Raw genomic sequence first — 25,334 nt, 5'->3', positions numbered from 1 at the left:
CATTTTTCTTCCATTCCACTTAAACTCAGCTGAGCTTTATGCAGAGCCTTTAGATGAGAACAACTGGTACAGGAAATCTGTTTGTAAGCCTCTGTCAGACAGTTCTTTTTGAGCTATTGAGTGGTTGACAGGATTTAAAAACCCTTGACCCTAAGGATGCATTTCTCATTAGAGCACTTTCATCAAAGACTTTTGCCTTAAGCGCTACTTTAGCACTTCGCTATACATCCCAACATACTTCTACTTCAAAATAGAATAGATTATCATCTCTTTGGGGCGGTTCAGGTACAGTACTGCCTCAGAGCACTGAGGGTGGAATAATTGACTTCCACCCCACCTCCTCCATCCCCAGGGCAGTCCCTTGAGACCTGAAATCTGAATCCTTACCCTGATAAGCTGTAGCATCTAGGTTCAAACAATTCTACTTCTTTTACCTAAAGGTGAGGAGAGTTTTTAGAATTTAATGCAAGCTCTGAGACTGAGTGAACGCAAGAAGGCTTACTATTATCTTTCAGTAAAACCTCTTAGTAAACAGCTAAAGGGAATTACTTTTTTTGTGAAACATACAGCCAAGAAAGATGAGAACTTTTTGATGTTCATGAGGAAGTTTCCAGAACCTCCTATGATCACCTTTCAGTTTGAAAAATGAGCACTGTGGTTTTGCTCACTCCCTGATTTCGCAGGTAAATTGTGTCATGAGTGCTTTATCCTTGAAGATGATGATCCTAGCCGGCATCTGTGAGCTTTGGCACTGAGCTCACCCAGAAAGGCTGAGCTTCTCAAACTGGAATGAGCACATCCTTCAATCCCCAGCCTTGTCTTGCATGGGGCCAGAAATCTGCTTTTATTTTTTTTTTTCAAACAAACTCCTGTCTGGTTCTTATGCAGGTGGTCCACAGACCTCACTTTCAGAAATTGTGGAAGGTCTGAATTTGCAGTCATCGGCCTTATACATCTGTTTCCTTGTTTGACTAAGTAATGACAAAGTAGCTAGATGTCATCACACAACGAGGCAAAGCTACCACCGACCTTGGCTTCATCAATATCTCGTTCACCCTTACCTACAGCCTGCCATGAAAAGTTTCGAATTGCCGTAGTAATGAATGAACTTGCTTCTTTCCCCAAATGTACACGTTTACTAGAAAGCCAGACATGGCGCTCATCTTCATCTTGTTCACTAGAACGTAAGGACAAATGCTGCTGGAGGACAACTGACTAACTTGAGACACTTTAAAAATTTTATTTATTTATTTATTTTTGGCTGCGTTGGGTCTCTGTTGCTGTGCGCAGGCTTTCTCTAGTTGCGGCGAGCCGGGGCTACTCTTCGTTGCGGTGCCTTCTCTTGTTGTGGAGCACAGGCTCTAGGCGCACAGGCTTCAGTAGTTCTGGTGCATGGGCTCAGTAGTTGTGGCTTGTGGGCTCTAGAGCATGGGCTCAGTAGTTGTGGTGCACGGGCTTAGTTGCTCCACAGCATGTGGGATCTTCCCAGACCAGGGACTGAACCTGTGTCCCCTGCATTGGCAGACAGATTCTTAACCACTGCCCCACCAGGGAAGTCCTAATTTGAGACATTTATCTTCATAAGGTCTGACAAACTTATCTTCAGTCACCATGAGCAAGGGCTTTCCTTTCTGAGGTATGGCGTTGCTCTTTCAGCTTCTATCAGTGTGTTCATTCTCTTTCATGGCACCAAGTTGACACAACCATTGTGTCTTGGAGGTAACTCCTGATGAGGTTTTTCCTTTCCCCTTCCCTCCTGAGTAATCTGCCCTGCAACACCTATTCTCTGTCCTCATCGTTGATGGGAAACCTCACTAACCTGGGTTAGTTGCCTAGCGCAGATAAAGAAGGGAACTGAAGTGAAGGCTCTGTCACGTGAACTTGGATGGTTGGGCAGAGGCAGTATTTGATATGGTATTTCCTGGTCACCTTCACCAGATGCTGAGTGATGGGTTGGGTTGAAATAGGAAGAGACTGAGTCTCCTACTGGTTTCCTTGTGTTTATCAAAGCTGGCTCACGACCTGAGTGAAAGGTATCAGTGACTTCAATGGGAGACGGTTTGGAGAGAATGGAACCCAACACGTCTCCACAGTTGAATGAGCATTTTGATGTTTGTTCATCCTTCATACTTGGAGTGCTTCCTGGTAAGGATGGCACTACTGAAGTAGATATAGCCCACTCCAGTGAAGCAGTGCTTATTATTAGGTGAACATTTTTAACTCATGCAGCTACTTCTGACTGGCAGTGCTGAATCCCTCTCCAGTATACATGTTTTAAAATGTCTGTGTTGAATACTACACGCCCCCTTGCAAACGGGGGCATGTGATACTAATCCTTGCACATGTAAATATCTAGTGGTAGTAGTTTAGCTCAGACACTATGAGGGAGTTGAAGGGGGTAGGATATAGGAGGACTTTTTCCATATTGGGGAAAAGTATTTATAACTGTTATTTATTTCCACAAAGTCTTTTTAAAACTGCAACTTTTATGAACATCTATCCATATACTCCTGCCAAAAGAAAAAATTTGAATCCAGAACTTAGTTTATAGTGACATGTTTATTTTTTCCAAAACAAAAATTCCATGGAGGGGACAAAAAGTAAAAACTGCATTTGCACATTGGAATTTGGATTCAATCTGAGAGTGGGAAGGAGGCATTGGAGAAAAAATTCAAACCATTTGGAAGCCAAGCTGTTGTCCTTGCCCTTTGGCGCCCTGAGCTTTATCCACTTCAGATCCAGAGCCTCGTGGAGCTGATACTGTAATCAAGCAGGACTCAGTACACAGGAGGTTCTCCCCGATAATAATAGTGGTGATCATTGCACCTAAGGGGACAGAACTGCCATTGCGTACACAGTGTCTCTGTTCCATCAGCCTTTAGTTGAGCTTGGCATTTTCTCTTCTCTTGTGGGCGCCTCAGAAGGCTTTCCTCAATCTTCGCCTTCCTGTATGCGATGAGAGGCCAAGAGACACACATTGTCCCCTCCTGCAGCTGCTGGATACCACTGCTGGAGAAAACGGAGAAGTGCCTTGCCGTGGAGAAAAGCTTTGTCATGGTTTCTAAATTCTCTGACAACCACGTCATTTCTCAAAAGGGGGGAGAGGTCAAGTGAAATTGCCAAGGAATATGCGGGCGGTACACTGCTGGTCAGTGTTCCTCCCACCAAAACTAAGGAAACAAGCTCGAGACTAAAACACAAACATGAGGTTGAGACTAGGCTTTCCTGCCAGTCCGCCCCCCTCAGCTTTGATCTCATCTCTTGATATTTCTGCCTATCACACCTCATTCCGACTCCACCATCCTGTACCCTGTGCTGTTCCTCTTGCTGAGGCTGGTACCCCTAATTTATTCATGGCACATGGAACACACATGCTGGTTTCATCTCCTTACTGACATGCTGCCTTTCCTCTTTCCTGAGCTCTGCTTTTTTTTCCAATATGTAAGCTCTTTGGAATAACAACTTCAGTTTCTCACAGTAGATCCCATTGAAAAGTAGCAAATTAGGGTCACATTCCTTACCACAGAGCTTGTTGTATTACCTGTGCTACTCATTAAGCTAGAGTTTAATTTATGACCGTATTTTTTTTAGGGCCGTGCAAAGAGTCATTGTTTCCGCTACCTCCGTCTATAAACAGTAGGTATTGTTTGCTGCTCCTCCGCACAGCGTGTTTTCTTCCAGGTGCAAGTGTTCCACATTTCTACCTTTTGGCACCTTTGTTATTTTACATGCCGACCATGCCAGGCAGGGGAGGCAAAACTTGGCTCAATCAAGACCCAAATCAACCATCCAGCCTGTGAGTTATGCATTTTCCCAGCAGGCAGCTTTACAAGCCAGCTGCCCAGCGTTTTGACTCTGATTCTTTGGCTGCCCCTTCTTCCTTATTTTAAAGAACACAAGCTTCACAGCACTTATTTTTGCCAGGCTCTTGGTGACATTCTTCCTATGTACCAGAAACAACTGATGCTTGCAGAATAGAGGTGTCCAGGGTACCTCAGCATTACTTTTGGTTGGGACCATAGCAGGCAAGATCATAAAAACAACAATTATGTGGATTTCAAATTATTGGGTTATTCATTTGAAAGAAATTCTTACATTTTGATGAATTGAACTCTTTTAATGAAAGATCTAGAGTAAGAATCAGTTACTGTCCAGAGACCTGACTTTACTTGTTTGGTCCAGTTACTCTACAGTATCTTTCAAATTGGGGTCAGAGACATCCCGCTTCAGAATCACCTGGGAGATTCTTTTAAAGTACCACCTAGAGAAGGGTGCCAGGAATCTGAAATGTTAGCAGCCTTGCCCAGCAGATTCTTGGGCCAACTGTGCTTCTGCATTCACGCTTCCAAAACAAGCTTATTTGTGTTACCTCTTGTGAGAAATCTCTGGGCATCATCAAAAGGATAGTTGATGTTGCAAGTGTGGCTCTTACTTGAATTAATAAACATTCTCCCTATGAGAGGCTAGACTGTAATGGATCCGTGGATCAGTGTGAATTAAACAACCAATATCTGGGCATTTGAGGGATGAGGCAAAGAAACAGTGATTGTGGGTGTTTTTAGTTCTTTATCACTTTGGGCTGGTATTTCTTGGCAGGACTTTTGTCAAAGGATATTTGTCCTGCAATTTGGATTTCCTACTTCTAGGTGGCAGTGGCTCCTCGCTCACATAGGAAGCGTTTCAGCAAGTGCTCTGCTCAAGTAAATATTTAACTCCCTAGTAGAAGCTTTTTATTTTATTTTATTTTAAATATCAACACCTTTCTGTAACTTGGTAATCTTCCCTTCCCTTATGCATGATCAACTTATTCTATCCCTTTCCTTCTGAATACTCCCTCTTTCTTGGAGTAAACCTCAGGCCAGCATGGCATCAGATGCTGCAGTTGTTCTGCTCATGACTGTGAGTGATTTTGCTTAGTAAGTCTCCTTGTGCTGTGGTAGTGATTTTCCACAGCTGTCAGTCCTCCCAGGGATGCTCACTGTTCCCTAGAATGAAGAACCGCCAAGAGACTGGGGGATACTGAGAGCATTGCCTTCCTGTGGTTGATTCCTTGGGCATCAGAAGGCACCTTCTTCATTTCATTCCTTTAAAAGATAATAGCATCTTTCTCCTCTCCTCCCAAAAGGAATGTTTTCCAGCTATAAGTTTAAATTCTGTGTGCCTTACTGTTTACGTATAATGGTTTTTGTTAGCAAAGTTCAGGCAAAAATTGGAACTCAAATGTTTTGAATAGCTTCTGTATATATTTTCAGAAAGACCTTTCTGAAAGATCCTTTTCCATAGCAAAATATATTTTTAAAAAACTTAAACGAGGTTTTATACATTTTAAACTTGTTTCATGATAACTTTTAACACAGGCAAAGTCTCTTCCCTCGACATGTTTAAAATCTGGATGCACACATGTTTAAAATCTCCACATGTATGTCCTTTGTGGAAACTTGTCCCATCATGCCCAGAGTTGAATTGCTTTTTGGAAGAGAGAGCTTACGTGGTAAGTTGGTTTCAGATTTCAGAACTGCATAAAGATGGAAATGAGCTCGCTTGCCAGGAATCTCAATTTTAGAAAGCTCTTGAGCCCCGATAGTCCCACTAACTGCAGCCCATAATCTTTGCAGTAGCCATTCCAGAGTAGAGAACTCTTCCTGAGATAGTCAAGAACCTAATATGAAGTCCTTAAATTATTAAAGTATAAGAATTGGGTGGAGACTTCCCTGGCGGTCCAGTGGTTAAGACTCTGTGCTTCCACTGCAGGGGGCACGGGTTCGATCCCTGGTTGGGAAACTAAGATCCCCACATGCTCCTCGGTGTGGCAAAAAAAAAAAAAAAAAAAAAAAAAAAAAAAAACGGGAGGAGGTAGCCTAGTAGAATTAGAGTTCCACAACACAATGTTGGTATAAGAATGAGAGCCTTCTCTTTAGGAATATTGACACAGTATCAGAAGGAGTTGAGTTTGGAATTCCCGATTTAAATGCTATTCTCAGCATGTGATTGTGGGGAAGTGTTTCAACCTTTCTGAGTCTCAGTTTTCTCATTTATAAACTGTCTATCTGTAATCTTTTTGCTAAAAGAGTTGATGTAAGAGTTAAATGAGGTAATATTTATAAAGGATTTAGTACAGTACCTGCTACAATTTATAGATAGGTAAATAGATACATTTTAAATGTATATGTGAATTCTATTCTTATTTCTCCACTTGCCCATATAAGTTTTACCTAATTCCTTTGTATCTCAGTTGACCCACCTCTAAAATAGTTGTAAAGCCACCAACTATTTCTGTAGAAATACAGAGACTGGGCAACAGCTTCAGGTTTAAATATTCAGTATATAACTTTCTTCATTATAATCTATCAAAAACTTAGCAGAGGTGACAAAGGTAGATTTAAAAGGCGCTTAACTGCATAAATACTTAAAACCTGCTTGGGACGAGATGTAGGTGTTAGTTTGCTTAACGATCCGGCTCTGCCTTTGAAGTATAAACACAATACAAATAATTATGTATTATCAGTAACAAGAGAGGCAGTCCACAGATGAGCTCACGTCTGCTGTAGGTGGATGAGATCATGTCTGTGAAGTGCTTAAAGCTCCTGAAATACAAGCTACATGCCCCATCTCTAGCCATCCTGGTGCTCACCCATAGAAAGTTGGTCTTATCCAATGCCACGCCGTACCTAGTGGGGCCAGATTGACCTGGAACATTTTCTGGAGGAGAGAATAACTTTCTGCCTCTGGGGCCTTGGGAAGTCTTCTCATCCATAGTCTTTGAGTAGGACTGCATTGAGCCGTGATAGGGAGATGGTTATCAGTCCTGTGTGAGGCACTGTGGTGAAATGGAACAAACAAGGCATGTGGAAGGCAGACCACTGGGGACAGAGTCCAGCTCTGCCTCTTACCAGCAGACATAGTGCCCATGGAGGTGAATTGGGGGGGATGGTGAATTAGGTGAAAAAGCAAAGGGAAGTGAGGGCAGAGGTTCTGGAAAGCCTGTAACTTAAAAATGCTGCTTCAACGAATGGAATTTTAAACAGAAGGGAAGAATCCACACAAGGAAATGGAAGGATAACTTTCCCATCTCGTTCATTCATTAAACAAAAATTTGAGTTCTGGCTCTGTGCCAGGAGCTACTTGCCCATGTAAATAAACCCTCTTTAGGCCACGCTCCAGCCTGGGCTGGCCTTTCCCCATCCCAACATGGCTGAGAGGCCCCTTGGTCCTGCAAGACATATAACTCATACTCTCCAATTTAGCATTGAATGTAAACTTTTTTTTATTGTTTCATAAAGTCTCATCTATGGTAGATCTGTCTCTTCAAATAGCTTAAGAATTCCTTAAAGGATAGAAACCATGTCTTTTCTCTTTTGTTCCCCACAGCAGCTAGTACAATACTGAATGCATACTGTTAGGTTCTCTAATTATTGGCTGACTGCCTAATGGACACGGGAAAGGGAAGTAAGGTTACTTGGGCTGACTTTGGTTGCTGGGTCTCCAGGAATTCTCCTTTTGTGGAGAACATGTGTCATTCTCTCAGGTTCCTCCTCCTCTCCCAGGTGAACCTCCCTCTGCTGACACCTGCAGGGGTACCACTACATCATCACAGAGACTTGGCTCTCCCATCATCATTCTGTTGCCCTAATGGAGATCCAGGGACAATTCGCCGAGTGCAGTTACTGTCTTCGTGGTGCTTTTGACCCTTGGTGTGGCTTGTTCTTCCTGAATTCTTCTTTGCACTCTTTTTCCATCCGATAGAAACACTGGTTAGCTTCCACTCCTCTCCTACGTCCAATTAGTCACCAGATCTCCTCTCTCTTAACTTCTGAAGATTTTTCAAATTCACCGCTTTATCTCCATTTCAACTACCATTACTTTAATTCATTCATTACTTTTATTTCAACTACCATTGTCCCCTTGTAACCGGTTTATTGCAACAACTTCCTAACTAGTTTCTCTGCCTTGGTCTAGCCCACTTCACACTGGACCTGCAGTGATCTTTCAACGATGCACATTTGATTTGGTCGCTTCCTTTAATGTAGGCTATTGCTCTGAAGACAGAGTCCAAAATCCTTGGCAGGGTGACTCAAGACCCTCAGCCTAGCACCTACTTCTTTCTCAGCCTCACTTGTCACCTCCCTTTGCTTGTTCCCCTCCCCGTCCCCCTCTCTCCACTCCAGCCCTGTTCAACTCTGGGTGCTTCCTCATGCTTCCTTACCCACCTATGGGCCTTTTGAATCATACTTTGGAAATTTTCCGTTTGCTTCCCCAATACTCCACGAGACCGCACAACCTTGAAGAGCAGGGATTTTGCTTTATCCTTACACAAAATAAGAACTTCAAAAATAGTAGATATATACATAAACATTTAAGTGAGTTATTGATGTGTGGATTTCACTGCCCTGTGTGGACAACATTTGACATTTATTGAGTACTTACTACGTGCCAGACCGTATCGTAAGTTCTTTAAATATAAAAAATGAGTTTATTCTGAGCAGTGGGTACTATTAGATCTCTACTTTACAGGTAAGGAAACTGAGGCAAAGAGACTAAGTTATCTGCCTAACGTCATTCAGCTAGTAAGTGGTCGAACAGAGATAGGACCTCAGGCAATCCTGTGCTAGAGGCTTCGCTCTTAACCAATATAACCTATATTGCTTTTCATTCAAAGCCGTTGCCGCACTTACAGGGTATTTTACTGAGGCGTGGCCGTGTGAGAGCCAGATGGGCTAACAGAGAAGTGGGAGGAGATCCATGACAATGAGAGAAGAAGGGTCCCTTGAATCTTTTTTTTTTTTTTTTTAAACAGGAGGGAAAAAAAAAACAATTTAATTCAAACACATGGAGGTGACACAGAAATGGGACCCCCAAGGTGATCAAGCAGGGTGTTTTGTATAAAATTTTTAGACAAAGAAACAATTATTTGTGAAGATTTAGCAAAAGGACTTGTACTTGAAGCAGCAGACTAATAAAGAAACAACAAAGTTTGTTTATCCAGCTTTCTTAGCCTTCAGTTCCCTAACTCTGGTAATAAGGATGCTTTCTATCTTCCTGGTACAGGGAGGTGGTCCCTTGAATCTTAAGCAGGAGGCTTGGGGAAGGGGCTCAACAGGCAAGTGCATGCTCAGTGCTGCAACCACAGCTACCATCAGTCACACACTCTCGGATAGTCTAGGACACAGAGAGGCAGCTCAAGAAGGCTTGAGTTGACCACTTGCTGTTCCGTGTACAAAAGTAGCGAAAGTAGAGTCAGACACAGATTTTGCAAGATACCCACAATCTAGGGAAACAGCCTGCATTGCGTGAAGAACTATATAAGCCACAGCGACTGTGGTTAACAGCATAATAGAGGGAGAAACAGCCCTGTTTCTGTTAACTGTTTCTTCTCTTCATTTCCCTGAAGGCTTGCCTCGTACAAACTACTACCTTGGTGAGTGTACATTGTGGGGTGCTAGGTAGAAAAATGCTAAATGAATCCAATAACAGGAGTGTTAAATTCCCACCTTCTTAGACTTAGTAAGCCCCAGAAAAATACTTTGAGTGCAGCGAGGTATACGTTACATAGATTTATGGAACATGGAGGGTCCATAGGCCTTCCCTTTCACTGTTTTCTACAAAGTGGGGTTAAATGAATACCTCGTTCCTGGCTTATGCAGAGCCCTGGCATCTCAAGGTTTTCTGTAGGACATTTGGAAACATGGTGCTTCTCTAGGCTGCGGACAGGGCTGGGGAGAGTGATGAGGAGCTATTTCAGAACAGATGTCAACAGAGCCCTTCTCTCCGTGCTGAGAATCATCAAACACATGCCCCACGCCTGCCAGGCAGTGACCGAGGCACAGGCTCCAGAGCGCAGAGACAATGAGCCGGCCTCCTGGGGGAACTCTCATGCTGCAAACAAATTAGCTTTGATGGACCAGTAGCCTTGGCTCATTCTTGGGAAATGTGGAGGTGGGAGCTCAGGCCGGTGTGGAGTTTAATTAAGGATGGCAGCTGGTGGAGCAGGTCAGACAGCTCTGTGCTCTGCACTCCATGTCACAAGTTGCTAGCTGCATTTTGTTTTCCTCCAGATATTCCTGTTGCCCTGTTCCCTCCCCTGCCGCTGCCCACATGTTGTTCTGCCTGCTCTTGGAGTGGTGTGACCTTATCCCCGAGCATGGAGAGTCCAGGCAGGACCACACTCTAGAGGAAGGAAAACTAAACTGTAAGGAAACTATGTAAACCAGTGGCAGATACAGTGTTCCCATATGAGATGCTTCCTCCCCGCGCTCACTCTCCCTCTCCCTCTGTAAATGTACCCATTTGTACCAGTAATTAAATCACGACCACCTTGGGACTTTTAATATCTGGAGGGAAAAGAAAAATGTAATTGGAGCATGCCTCGTGTCTGGTACCCGTGGTCCTCTATCAGGATGGGGGATGGCATCGCCGGGGGAGAGTCCAAGCAAACCAGAACAGGAGGAAAGAGAGCTGACAGAATCACACAATCTCGTGTAAGGACAGGATCTGTAGCACTTGGAGCCGTGAAGGTTTCTGTCTTAAAGAGACTGGACTAAATAGGGTTCTTGTAAAAGTGAGCGTGAATGTTGGGGTCATTCAGTTGATTAGCCAAAACGCACCCTTTAAAGTACCAGCCACACCCGTAGACATTCCTGAATAGAGAAATCTCCAAACCGCATGCTCTAGTGAAGTGAAGGAGGAAGAGGAGACGCTCAAACCCTAGCTCTTTTTGCTTCCTATTCCGGTGACATGAGATCCAGATAGACCAAGATGTGGTACGAAAAAAACCTCTGTAAAATCTTCTGAGGTGGCATCCTCTTTTGGGAGACTGAGTCGGACTATATATACTTACGGCATGTGGTCTTTAGGGAAATGCTTTATCATATTATTGTCTGGTACTTGTAATGATGCGATATGTACTCTAAAAACACTTCCTGATGCGAAGCCTTGCCCTGCATCACCAGCCATCTGCTTGCTCAAGTCTCATACAAATGAGTTAATTACCTGCAGCAGGAACAAATGTTGAAAACGAAGCAAGAAACGTAAAATAAAGACTGTTGTCTCCTCGTGTTACATACAGTTTCTCCTTGGTTACATCATGTTCATAAAGAGAACTGGGCAATTTCCTGTAACACCCAGAATTCTAGGGAGTCTGGGTTTTTAGGATTTCTGACTGTAGAGATCCTAAGTAGAAAAGTATTTAAGTGGCAAAATGTAAGTCACCCATGGGCCAGTAGCCTTCAGGATAGGATGAGCCACTCTTGGCTTAAGGGGGTCTTAAAATTTTACTAAAGGGAAAGAGTGGGCAGGTCCAACAAGTGGGACATCATTTTTATTTTTGAGGGCATTGAGGTTGGGGAGGAAGAGGAAGAAGATACAAACACTTGGAAATTAAAGGGAAATTAAAATCGCCAATTCCATAATCTTTATTTAAAAAATGAAAATGTTGAAAATCAGAAGGGTTATCTGTGCTTTAGTAGCAGGCTTGCTTTTAGCTTTTAAGTTGGAGCTCCATAGAAACAGTGTTACCTGTCTCCGAGTGTTAGACATAGCTGTTGGTGACTTCTGGCCCTCATTCCTTATTCCTGTTACTCTGATGGTGGCAATGTTCAGCCAATATCACAGAGGAAACAAAGGCTTGGTGTGCAAGGTGAATATAAGCTGTATTCCCAAGGAAAATGATGTATCGTGGAACCAGATTGTAAACTCCTGAAGAGCATTGATTTTGTTTTGCATGTCTTTATATCTTTCTCAATACCGAGCACTGTGTTTTGCATAAATATAAAACTTAAATATTTGCTGATTGAAAATAGTCTAGGGCTTCCCTTGTGGCACAGTGGTTGAGAATCCGCCTGCCAATTCAGGGGTCATGGGTTCGAGCCCTGGTCCAGGAAGATCCCACATGCCGCGGAGCAACTAAGCCTGTGCGCCACAGCTACTGAGGCTGCGCTCTAAAGCCCGTGAACCACAACCACTGAGCCCACGTGCCACAATTACTGAAGCCTGCGCACCTGGAGCCCGTGCTCCGCAACAAGAGAAGCCACCGCAATGAGAAGCCCACACACAGCAACGAAGAGTAGCCCCCGCTCGCCGCAACTAGAGAAAACCTGCACACAGTAACAAAGACCCAGCTCAGCCAAAAATGAATGAATGAATAAATAAATAAATAAATTTATTTTAAAAAACAGTCTAGTTGTGAAAAAAATCTGTAATGTTTCCATCAGCAGCAGGAACAGAGTTAAGTGTATGGATTTGGAGACAGAGTGCCTAGATTTGAATCCAACTCACCCAAGTGTAAGCCATGACCTTGGGCAGGTGACCTAACTTCTCTGTGCCTTCGTTTCCTCAGCTGTAAACTGAGAGATGAACAGTATATATACATGGAGTGATTGTGAGGATTAAATGAGCCAATATAAGCAAAGCACTTAAAACAATACCTGGCACAGAAAAGTACTCAATGAGCATTAGCTATTACTAGTCAATCTGCAGAGAAGACTGTCCGTTTTTGAGAAATGTTTGAAAATATCATGGTATTACCTGAGCATATAATAAATCAGAATGATTGTTGTAGGGGTCATCAATTTCTTTGTTCAGAATTAAATTTATATAGCTCTTAATCCTCTCTTTTTACACTGTGGTATCCAGATTTTCTTAACAAGTAAATGGGCTCCCTATTTTGGTCACTATTGCCGAGTGTTTGGTCACTATTCTGGTCTTGTCTTCTTACAAATTATTGTGGATGAGATCCCAGTGACTTTCTTCCTTTGGTCCCACCCAGACCTCGGTGTCGATCAGCCTTCGCTCCTTCAGCAAGGCTGGATGTGTATTCTTCTCCCATGTGTGCCCCCAGCCATTACTCAAGCTGATCCTGACATTTTGGTCGCTGTTCCCTTGAGACTTGGGGCTTTTCTTCTCCTCATCCTTTAGAATCCAGCTTGAAACCCATTTTAACGTGAATTAAAAAAAAAAAAAAAGCTACCTTTTGTACTCATTCATCCATCCATCGATGCAAGTGTTACTTTGATTCATAGGCTCTTTGCCCTTGAGATGTTACTGCGTGACTGATCCCCAACTGATATGAGTAGGTATCCTCATTCTGGTTTTATTTCCACAGTATGTTCCTCCAGATCTCTGCGTCTGCAATTTTGTACTGGAACAGTCCCTCTCTGTCAGAGCCCTACAGGAAATGCTTGCCAACACAGGTGAAGATGGCGGCGAAGGGGTGAGTACCTGAATTATGTCCTTGGTGGGGATTGGGATACTCCATAGCCCAAAAGTATACAATTCAATTCATTCCTCCAGTTTTGAACTAGAAAACCTTAGTTTTCCAGTTTCCTTGAGTCAATCCTCTTATTCCTCTTACTTAGCAGCCCTAACTCTGCTTCCTTTGGGTTAACGAACTTCCACCAGAAAATAGAATAGATCACCATTAATGCTGCCTGAGCAGGGCATAGGACATTGAACCCATAATCCACTAGGAAATATGGAGAGGCTGAAAGGGCCTTGGGATGGGGGGCGTGGGTACCTGTTAGGCTGGTTCTTTTTTCTTGGGAAAGTCTCATCAGAGGTTTATGACTGCCTCAGTGCAGCACAACCAGGTTACAGTATTTTGGAGAGGATTTCCTGTAGAATGCAGAATCTTTGACGTGTACCCAGATTTCCACAGTTTCACTCATGATGAGCAAGTACAAAGCTGTCTTGAGTTTCTATTGTCGGTAAAATTGTCTCTAAGTCTTTAAGTGAGGGATGATGGTCTCCCAAAGGTCTCCCAGGCAAGACTTTGGCCAGAGACTTCAGAGTAATGTTTGACCCTTTCACTGATGACCCACATCTATTTATATTCATTTATCATCAAGTATTTTAATTCTATGGCCTGAATATCTGAAGTCCAAACACCCCTCTCCACCCCTCTTAGATACTTTATTAGATGACTATCCTTTATCTTCTGCGTTACTACCTCAGACTAACTGCTTTGATTCCTTCTGTGCCTACCTCCCCTGTCATTTTTTTTTTCACTCAACTGTCATAATGTTCTTTCCAAAATGCAAATCTAATCACTACACTTTACTGTTTTAAAATTCTCTGTCTGCCCATTACCTTAAGAGAAATCCCAAATTCCTTAACTAGGCATAAAGGCCTTCAGGATTTGGTGAGCCCTGCTTACCTTTCCTGCCCTGTCTCTCACTGCCCCCCACCCCAAGCACTCAGTGATCCAACCACATTGAATTCCCTTCACTTCCTCAAACACGACAACTCTCTTTACCCCTGATCATATGTGTCAGCTGTTTCCTCCATGTAAAACAGCTTTCTCCTCCTCTCTCTCTTACTTTATGTAATCTTTACTTCTCCTTCAAGGAACGAGTCTAGATATTCGGTCGACTGAGAAGCGTTTGTTGACCCCGTAAGTCTAGGTTGGGTGCCCTTGCTTGAGCAACAGTCAGTAAATAGTTCTTACCATTGTGTACTATAATTACAAGTCTAATTTTTTGCATCCTATACTGCACATAGGTAGGAATATTTGCAGGGCCTAGCACAGTTTATTACTTGACTTGAAAGAACTCATACATCATAAAGAATGTCTCATTGGTGGTAGAAGAGACAATGACCAGAGACTCAAGAGAACCAATGTTTACATTTGGGTCATCTTCCAGCTCTTAATGTGATCTTACATAAGTCTTACAATCTCTTGGTGCCATAGTGTTCTCATCTATAAAATTAGGATGTTTAATTAATTTTCTAGGGTCCTTAACACCAATACTTGCGATTCTTTACTCTTTCGGCTTAGCATAGTATGCTTTCATCAGCCACCTGAAAATAGCTTTTCCTTAGAGCATTAACACAGGTGAGTTTTTGTTCTTTTGATGTTCACTGAAATCTGAAATCTGTGTTCATCTCCTCCTGACACTGACCTCAGGACCCCATGCTTTCCTCCTTAGGTACATACCCTCAAACGTTTCCAGTTCAGTGGAACAAATTACTTTTTAATTGCTCACTTTTCTTTCCAGTATGATTAACTCATGATTTACAGACACCTTTGGTGAGAGAAACCTGGTTGATGTGGAATATCACCACTTTCAGTGTCAACCAAGATCAGCTAGACCCTGCCAATATAGGACCCAGGATAGAAATTGGCAAGATAGAGAGAAGCCATGTTAACTGGAGAATTTATCTTGTGTGCATTCTCTTATTTTGTTTGTTCACAAAGTGCATTTCAAAGGACTTCTTTTTCTTTACCATTTAGTTTGAGTAGTTCAGGGAATCCTATAGATGACAAAGTAAATTGAAAAGTTCTGATTATAACCCTTGCTCTTCTTTGTTGCCAAGAACTTAAACAATAGTCTTAACTTGATTTGTCTTTTAAAAAAGAATAAATAACAATTCATTTTCCAAATAGAATACTAATGCCAACTTAATAAGATTGAATTCTTAGTTTTGGAACATATGAATAAGACATACCTTAATTACCAGCCATGTTATAGCAGAAGTTTATTCCATATAGTTATATATTTCAGGGGCCATCTCTAATTTATAATATTTAAAAACCAATATGTTAAATCTTATTGGAGGAGCCATTCTCTTTGAAAAATCAAGTCCAAAATAAACTATCCATGACATTTTTATTATTAAAAAGTCATTGGATAACAATCAGCATGTTGAATCAGACTCTGAAATTTTCCAATGTGTCATATTGCTGTTTTGTGCCATTTTACCAAAGAAAAGAGCGATCCAACAGTTCTTTCCCATCTTGATACATTATTGCTATTATTATTAATAACTAGAGATCTTAGAGCTAGAGGAAGGGATTTGAAAAGAGAGCTGGAGTACAGATAAGAGAGGGTACTCTTTTTAATTAATTTATTTATTTTTTATTTATTTTTATGGCTGTGTTGGGTCTTCATTTCTGTGTGAGGGCTTTCTCTAGTTGCGGCAAGTGGGGGCCACTCTTCATCGCGGTGCGCGGGCCTCTCACTATCGCGCGGCCTCTCTTGGTGCGGAGCACAGGCTCCAGACATGCAGGCTTAGTAATTGTGGCTCACGGGCCCAGTCGCTCTGCGGCATGTGGGATCCTCCCAGACCAGGGCTCGAACCCGTGTCCCCTGCATTGGCAGGCAGATTCTCAACCACTGCGCCACCAGGGAAGCCCCAAGGGTACTCTTTAAATGATTTAGATTTTATTATTTGTTGGTGGCTCCACTAGTTACCTGAACAGCAGCTTCAGTTGCTATAACTGAAGTTAACAGCAACAGAAGAGTTGCTATGACTGAGAGTTCTTGGAACTCTCTCACAATTCCATCTGGGCTCTCAATCTTTATTATGAGAAATAATATTTTTATATAACCTCTTGAGTCTGAATGTTTTGCTTTTCTGAAGTGATTGCTGTGCGCACTTACTATTAGTACTTAATTTGATTTGAGATGATAATATTCAGCAGGGAAGAAAAAGAAAAAGTGGAAAAATCAAGAAGGAAGTGAGTTAACACGACAGAGCATAATGATTCTCCGGGGAGCCTGGGGATGTTTGACTGGGTTCACACCTCCTCTGCATGTCAGTCCATTCTGTTTGGAAATAGGCATTTACTGCTTTTTAACAGATATCACTTTCCCTAATGATCATGACTGTCACCAAACGGGTTGCTTCGAAGACTGTCATTTTTCCTTCCAGGCATAAACTGGTCCTTTTGTGTCTCTTCACTGCTGCACAGCAACTGAACTTTTTAAAAAAATGACATGGGTTATTTGTTTATTTGTTTGATGAGTGTACAGAAGCCTTTTTGCAAGGATTGACAGTTCTGCAGCAATTCCTTTTGCCAGCAAAGAAAACAGAGGTGTCCAGCTTGGTTTAACGACTGAGTTTATTATGGAAATGTCCTTAGCTACAGCCAGTAGCATGCGGGACCCAGCTTTATGTTGGAAAGGAGAATGAATGATGGGGAGGCCCTGGGGGCAGAGAACGTCAGTGCCCCTCAAGAGTCCACCCTCGCTAAACTCATCCTTGGGTCACTTTACCTCTGATTAAATGCTGTCTGGTGTTATTCTGGGAATATTACCAAGAGGTGGATGCTTGGCACTGTGGCCAATTAAATAGCTGAAGTTTGATGTAAAATCCCTGCATACAAATATTGAGGTATTTTTCACATTTTGGGTTGATAGAACCTACGGTATGGTATGTGAGGTCCCCATCCACCTTCAGCAGGACATGGGGCTAAAAAGGATGTCACCTTCTCCCTCTGAGTCCTCAATCCGCATCATCCTATGGCAATGACTTTGAATACAGAGCTAGCAGCATTTGTAGTGAGAGAAGCTCCGTTTTTGGAGTCAGGCAGATGTGTTTTCAGTCCAGGCTAAACTGGAGCGAGTGACCTCTGGGACAAATTGTTTCCCCTTTCTGTACCTGACTTTCCGCACCTTCAAAATGCAACCTCCCTCATAGGGTCGGGTGAGAATTAAATAAGTGCTGACAAGTGTCTGTGGGTGTGGAAATGAATATTGGTTCCTCTTTTCATCTCTGGTTCACTTCCTCCTGTCACAGCTCTTCAGGCATATTCAAATGCCTCAAAAGAAGGAGCGACCCACACTGTATGACCAGGTGCATGTTAAATCGAGGGCCGAATAACTACAAATGGGTTTTGACGTGAATGAACATAATGCTTTTAAAAATGAAAGGCCTTGATTTACACAGTTACCAGCTGCACTCCTGATAAGGGCTCTGGTTTTCTCTAAAAGTTGACTTAATCACTGTCAGACTTTTACTACTTAAAAAACAAGAAAGAGATGAAATATACATGTAAGAAGAATTAATGTTACGGTTATATAAGATCACTCTTGACTTTAGATTCTAAAATATCTAGAATGCAAATACACACTCAGCCTTTTAAACTTGACTGGGAAATGTGACCTGGAAAGATACTGTTTTCTGCAAGAACCTGTCTCACGGGTAAGCTCACTGAGAGGTGGTCCTTTAATTCCCCATTATTACTTATGAGATGGTCCCGTTAACACTAGGAGGAGCTTCAGGCTCCTTTCACTTGCCCCTGTCTTTAGAATAGGGAATACTACACGCAGCACAGTTGCTAAAGAAATGCATACGTGTGGTGGCACATTTGTCAGGCTCAGGGATGACGTGCCCATGCTTTCTGAGAAGCTAGGGGTTGCCTCCTGGCATTGTGTGACCTTGTAAATGGCCAAAGAGGCATAATCTTACATTTTGCTGTATTCACGTAAGTGTTATTTAAAGTACATGTCATGAGATACTTACCTTGTAGCCAAGATCAAGACATTTCATCCATCTTATAAGGTCACGGAAAAGTGACAACATCATTATAAAAGGACCTGCTAAAGATGCATCTCCCCTGACATGGTTAGGTAATGAACAAATCAAAACAGATGCTGATGAGGGGAATTAGAAACCCATTGTCTAAAGTTTGAATTCTGGCTGTGCCCAGATTTAGAGATCTTGTGCAAACTCATCCAGAATGAAGAAGGCAAATAGGAGCCTTACCTTTTTATTCCTGGGACCCTGAGTTCCCACCATCATTTCCGTATTATAGAAGAGAAGGGACAAAACCCCCATCATCCAGATGTAGCCTCTCAGTTTTCTGAGGGTTTTGTCTTCCCTTCATCATTGTCAGAAAAGAGCCAGAATGAGAATTTATTTTGGTATGTATGTGGGGAGAGAACAAGACTGATGGAGAAACTTTGTACACAATTCTAAATAAACCTGGTCCCCACTGATGTTTTTTAAAAGAAAGAAATTATTTAATGAGTCAAATCTAACAGTGGGCATTAATTACACCTTTAAAATAGGACATAAGATTTCCTTTGGAGAAAAAGTACAAAGTCACTTCTGCATGTGTCGTTATGTCAGTCCCAGGACCCGCCCATATATGCCCTAAAGCTAGGGTAGACAGGATGCACCAAAAATCACTTTATTAGGTATTCAAGTCTGAACTTCCTTTGCACTAGTTGGTAAACAGCCACTGTGTCAAGCTCTCCAAGTACCTCCTCGGTGCTCCCACTCGGGACCTCCCTGCTCCAGTGCCACCGCCTGTCGGGTTGTTCATCCTGTGGTTGTTACCTGTGCCTACTGCCTAATGGACAAGAGCCAGATGCCACAGTATTAAATTCTTAACTTGTTTGACTTGATCCTACTTTTTCTTTTGAAAGGGAGAAAAATAACATTCTGATTTGGGATGCTTCCACTTCTTTTTTTAACCTTCGGCTGGTCATCCACACCTGCTACAAAAAAATAATATTTTTGTATTAACAAAATAACCAAACCCATTTGGTGAAATTGCTTTTACATGCAAAAGCTTGAGGGGTTTATATACCAAAAACTACTCTTTAAAACCTGCCCCATGTTAGAGCTCATGGCAGCCTGTTTGGTGACAAAGCTGTCAGGTGGTTTAGTCCTAGTACTGCCACCTACTGGAAGTTTAACTGCGGGCAAATCTCTCACTGCCCTGGGCTTTGGTTTCACCATCTCTATAGGACAGACATCAAGATGAAAAAGAACTTGCTCCTGTCTGTGATGGTTGCAATGCACCAAGTTAAAATGGAAAAGTGTCACCATCTCCCTTCCTCTGGTGTGTCCCATTGACAATAACCCATCACCAATTAGCTGTGGAAATTTTAGCCTGTTGGTATTAGCTGTTATTCTGGAGACCCTGGCTCCCATAATTTTAAGTAGATGGATAAATGCATTTATTCTCTTTCTGCCTTGGTGTGGACAAAGAGAATTTTTTCAAACTGCATCCAAAACATCAACCCTAAAGCACTAAGTGATGACTGTATAGTTTTATTTATTTATTTATTTATTTATTGTTTTGAGACATGAATCTCCTATAAATTTTCTTTTGGAAGAATATGGGATGTATTCTGCAGTTCTGACAGAACTTCTTTCTTCAAAGAGCCAGATATTATTTTCAGAAATTAAACAATAATGAAAGGCCTCCAAACTAAGGTTTTTAATGTATTTTTCCACAGACCAAATTGTCATTAAACTTATGTCTCGTCTCACTTTCTTTCCCCTTCCTTACTGTTCTCGCTCATGTTAAGCTATGATTTTAGAATTTTATGCTGCTATAATGGATTTTAATGTTTCTCTGATAAGCTAATACTAATGAAAACGTGTGCAAGTAACTCATATTTTACTGTTGAACCGGTCTTTCGATAACATGATATCTCATTAAAATTTGCCATCTGGAAGACCTTACTTCATGGTAAGAAAACTCCTCTTTGGTAAAAGAAGAAAACTCCTCTTTGGTAAAGGAAAAACTCTAATTGATTGTTTGCAGTATTTCTAAGAAAAAGAAATTCCAAATTTTCTGATGTGGGTACTGACCATTTTCCTTGGGTGGATTTTCTTGCATAATGTAATTACAAAAAAAGTGCTGCAGACAAATTTCGGCTACAGCATGTTGCTTGCTTGCTAGTTTCTTGATGACATCAGCACAGTACTGGAAAAGTAAAAACAGACTTTAACATCTAATGCCACTGCTTACTTCTAGCCAAAATCACAAAATATTCACCAGGTAGGAACTTCATACCCTCTGTTCCCATTGGGGTCTTTCTTTATTGTATCAGCAGGTTCCTCAAATGACTTGAAAGCTTTCAGCAAGACTGGCACACACTAAAATATCCATTTACTGTTTTGCTTTGGATTTTGCTAGCTCAGTAACCTCTCGGAATGGGTATGTTATTCACTCCTTTACTGTACATGTACTTTGCATGGACAACTGACTCCCGCTGTATTTGTAACGAACTGGGCTTTTCACTTGTGAGTGTTCAGGGCAGTTTCCATCCTTTGTGCCTCTGCAATTTAAAAAAACACCACCGCACCACACACTTCAATCTGGTGGAGTTAGAGGTGGTTGCACACTTAGGAATTTGTTGCCAAGAAGCTTGTTAAACTGCTGCTCTGAAATTACAAGGATGGCTTGCCTGTGGACTCATTTTTTTCCTTCGAGATATTGAAAACTGTTTTCAAATTCTTTTTCCCTCTGACTGTGGTCTAGATGGCCTGTGGCCGTAGGGTCCAAGCTGGTGAGATGACGGAAGCGTGCCGCCTTGCCTTACTCCAAGCTTCTCAGTGCTTCAGACTCGCCTAGTCTATTATGCAACTCCAGCTCTGCTCCTCCGGAAGGCTGGAATTCATAATAAAAATGGAAGAAGCTAGTTGGATATTTTCCCTTTCTCATGCCACATCCCCAGAGTCAACCAGCAGAAAAATCAAATGTTAATTTCAACAGTTAAGAATAACCATTAAAGTTAACTGGCTTTTTACATTTATTCATACCCTGAGTAGAAGCATTTTCAAGTAAAGAACCCACAGAATTAATTTTTAAAGCTCCAGACTCTATCAAACACCACCCCCCCTTTCTGAATATAGTGTTTCAGGTTGGGTGGAATTGCCTTTTCTTTGGTGGAATTTTTTTTCATTCTGAAGTCAGTACCTCCTGCTTAAAATCGGTATGCCTGTGTGATCTTGGGGTTATTTTGCAAATGTGATAATGTATAGCTTGGCTGATGTTACACAAACCCTGGAATTCTTCTCATTGTTGCTATGGACATTCAAATGCTCTGTGAATATAGTCCTGTCACAGTGACCTCAGTTGTCTTAGAAAGCTTGAGCGTCTTCCCCAAGGCTGGACTAAATGTAGTTTTCAGTGGTTGCATATGCTTGTGTGTGTGTGTGTGTGTGTGTGTGTGTGTGTGTATGTGTGTGTGTGTTTGCGTGTGCTCGTTACATTTTAATTGTAAAAAAATTTAAACATCTTCTTTAAAGTTTCTTAGAGGAGTGAGGCGGGATTGGGGTACTTAAACTTTCTCCAGGACGTACTAAGTAGGTAAATAGTTGTATTCTTATGTGGGATGTTTTGAAGAGAAATTTTGCTGAATTTTTTTTAATAACTAGTTGGTGGGGGGCGGGGGCAGAGATGAATTTCAGCTGCATTTTTAGAAATTTTTTAAATCCCGTGTTGTGGGATATTTGAATTAGGGGAAATCTTTCATTTTAAGAGCCTTGCTTACCTTTTTAAAAATGAAGCACATTTGGAATTCAAGAAATCCTGGGAGAAGAGAAACCTTTCAAGTTATTTATTAGCCTTTTCCTTTGATCGTGTAATTTACTTTTAATAGCTACCAGAGTTTAAATTATATATTTGTAGGGAAAACTCAGTGAACTAGAAAAAACTCCAGCTTATTTTCATTTCATGAAAGTTTAATGAAATTCTATTCTATTTGGAAATTCTGGGAAAGAAAAATTAACTTGGTTCCAGAGAAACCCTTACCTCAGCTGGTGCTTTCATCCTCACTGGAGTAAAAACCCTGTAGCCAGTGTCCCAATCCTATGATTATTAATATCTGGTTTTACAATGGAAGGATCTGGAATGACCAAATGGCATCAAATGGAAAGAAAACATGAATAAGAACAAGATGTAGGGAGTTCATGGGGTAAAAGGGCCTCCAGCTCTGTAGAGGAAGAGGAGGAGAGCTAAAAGGCAGAATGCTTGTTTTTACCTAACGTCTCCTGTAACTGAGACTTAGGTTGGTACCGAGTGGGGAGGGGGCATCTGATGGGAGGGAGGGAAGTGCAGGACTAGCGGGGGCTGGGCATTCTGGCTCGGGCCTTGCTGCTCTCTGGGCCTTGTTCTACCCCTCTGCAACGTGGGGCCTCTGAACTGCATTAGCGGCTCCTGAACATCTTAGGATGCCCTTCCAGGACCGGTGTCTGTCCATGAGGAAGAATCTGCAGGTCATCAGGAAAAGTAGGAAAATAAAGACAACGTATGAGTTGTTTCATTAAGCAAACTTTAGAAGTGGAAAGTTCTGCCTTTCTTATTTTCTGTGATTATGTCCTTTTTAAAAAATATTTATTTTTTATACCATTTTTAAAGGTTATACTCCATTTACAGTTATTACAAAATATTGGCTATGTTCCCCATGTTGTACAATACATCCTTGTAGTCTATCCTACACCCATAGTTTATACCTCCCACTTTCCTCACCTTGTATTGCCCCTCCTCCCTCCAGCTGGTAACCGCTAGTTTGTTCTCAATATCTGTGAGTCTTCTGCTTTTTTGTTAGTTAGTTGTGTTTTTTAGATTCCACGTGTAAGTGATATCATACAGTAGTATTTGTCTTTCTCTATCTGGCTTATTTCATTTAGCATAATAATTATGTCCTTTTTAGTATTTTATAACTGTAATAAAGTTGGTGTGTTTTCTTTTTGAAAATTATAGTGATAGTGTAAGTGACAGCTTTCTTTGTTTCTTTCTTTTATAAATGCCTTTATTGGGCAAAAAGTAAGATTGGCAACCATGGATGATCTGTTTTGGTCCTGTTGTTGAAATCGCACCAGTTCTTGAGCTTGTGAACCCCTAAGGCGTATTCTCATGTACAGCTTGTGGACTCCATGTTCTAAGTAGTTTCAGCCAAACACCAGACATGTGCTTTGGCTTATTTACAAAAAATGTTTGATGAAACCCAGATAGTTGGTGCCCTTGTTGGTGGTAGTTATTCACATCTTCCTTGGTGGGTAACTCCAGGTCTTAGCTCCGTGATGGAAGGAAGAGACCTCTGAGTTCCTAGGCACCAGTTGTGCCTCTTTTGTTTTTGTTATGGAGAGAAGTGGAGTCAGCACGTTATTAAGAATCCCCCGCTTCCATCTCATTAGTGACGTGCGGCTAGAGGCTGGGTTCCCTGCCCCATTTCTCTGCTGCTCGTCTGCTTTTATAAGGTGGAGGGCGGTGGGCAGGAGAACCAGGATGTTGTTCTTAAGCATGAATTCGGAGCTGTGCCTGTGTCAGTGTGGCCAGCACCATGCAGGCGTCTGCTGAAGAACAGCCTTTGGGAATTTGCTTGAGGAGGTGTTTCCTCTTCCTGACCCCCCTGAGTCCTGCTCTCTGATTGGTGCTGGGGCCAGTGATGGAAACTCATGGCATGACCACTCCTGAAAACACCTGTTTGCATGTCTTTTGTGAGGTATTAATTAGAAAGGTAAGTTGAATTCATCCCTTTTTTTTTTTTTTAAAAACTATGTGTATATCTTTAAGTAGTTGTCCCTTTTCTGAAGTTTATGACTTGGTATTAGAAATTTTCAGAATTACTGCTGGAGTACAAAAATCTCAAGATTTTATCTTATTAGTGGATACCAGTAACTGAATTGTAATTCTTGAGAAGCCTTTAGTCCGGCAATCAGAGAGAGCTGTCCGTGGTGCTGATTCTCTAAGTTAACGCAGTCCGTTGTGTGTTCAGTTCAGGACACAGCTCCAGGGGCCAGAGGACCTGGCATTTTGCCCCAGTAGTTTGTAGGACTGTTTCCCCATGTTATAACCGCGGCAACTTTACCTTATCTCCTGCCCTCCTGGGGATTTTCCCACGTCAGCTTGCTAAAGGGACTGTTGGCAAACCCTCATCCAATTTTAGGATTTACACAAATTTTGGAAAAAATGACCTGATGTAATACAATATCTCAAATTCACATTCTTTCTCTCAGCCTTTAACAGGGTCCAATAGCATGCTTCTATACCAGTTTCATCCAGAGATTTCCAATAATGGGGAAAACGGAGGGTGTATATTTAGCAAGATGCTAGCATTTCAGAACCTCTTGCTGCGCTCAGGGTTGTAAACTTTGTGGTGGATTCAACTCCCTGTTCTACTCCCATATTGCACCTAGGCAGGCCTCAGCCCCGGGTGATGCTAAGGGCCTGGGAGAGGTCTGAGAAGCAGGAGCCACAGTTCTCTGACCCCAGGTGATTGATGTGGGTCGCCAAGAGATTGAGCAACTGCTGTTTCCCAGTTCATTGTTCCCTCTAGGCAGCCACTTTGGTGTGTAGAGCAACAGGGATATACAAATCCATGATTTATTAGCTATGCTGATTTCAGTCAATGTCAGTGGGAGAAACAGTAGGACTGCGGTAGTCCCGGGCTCTCTCAAGAACGCAGTCTCAGCTACTGTAAACAGCTATAGATGCATGTTAATTACTAGACAGTGATAAGTTACCAGGAATTTTTTAGCTGCTCTGGTTCAAGACAGTCTGTCTGTTCCTCTGACTTTCCCTCTCCCTGCAGACTGTTTAGATAACATATTTACTTCTTCAGGTTTCTGAGGATCATTCACAGTCAGCAGTGATCTCTCTGAGTATAAAGAACAGAAATCAATTGCAATATTTTTGTTGTTGTTGTTTAATTGCAATATAATTGGTATACAACACTGGTCTACAGCATGACAACTTGGCATACACATATTGTAAAATGATTACCGTGATAAGTTTAGGTGACATCCATCACCTCATATACATAATTTCAAAAACATTGTTTTTCCTTGCGAATTTACTCTCTTAGCAACTTTCA

At 41.9% G+C, this 25,334-nt stretch overlaps 1 protein-coding gene across 5 annotated transcripts in view; it reads left to right on the top strand.

The window, feature by feature from the left end:
- Window positions 1–25,334, top strand: part of RYR3 (ryanodine receptor 3) — a 570,624-nt gene that overhangs the window by 218,151 nt on the left and 327,139 nt on the right. For all 5 annotated transcript variants that reach the window (XM_082452325.1, XM_082452326.1, XM_082452324.1 and 2 more), the window contains exon 3: window positions 13,097–13,204. In XM_082452325.1, the coding sequence (XP_082308451.1) occupies window positions 13,097–13,204 (108 nt within the window). The remainder of the gene's footprint in view (window positions 1–13,096; window positions 13,205–25,334) is intronic.

This window comes from Balaenoptera physalus (assembly GCF_965194825.1).
Source record: "Balaenoptera physalus genome assembly, chromosome: 2".
Classification (NCBI taxonomy): Eukaryota; Metazoa; Chordata; class Mammalia; order Artiodactyla; family Balaenopteridae; genus Balaenoptera; species Balaenoptera physalus.
Note: the sequence above shows the minus strand (reverse complement) of the source record. Positions and strands in the feature narration are given on the sequence as shown.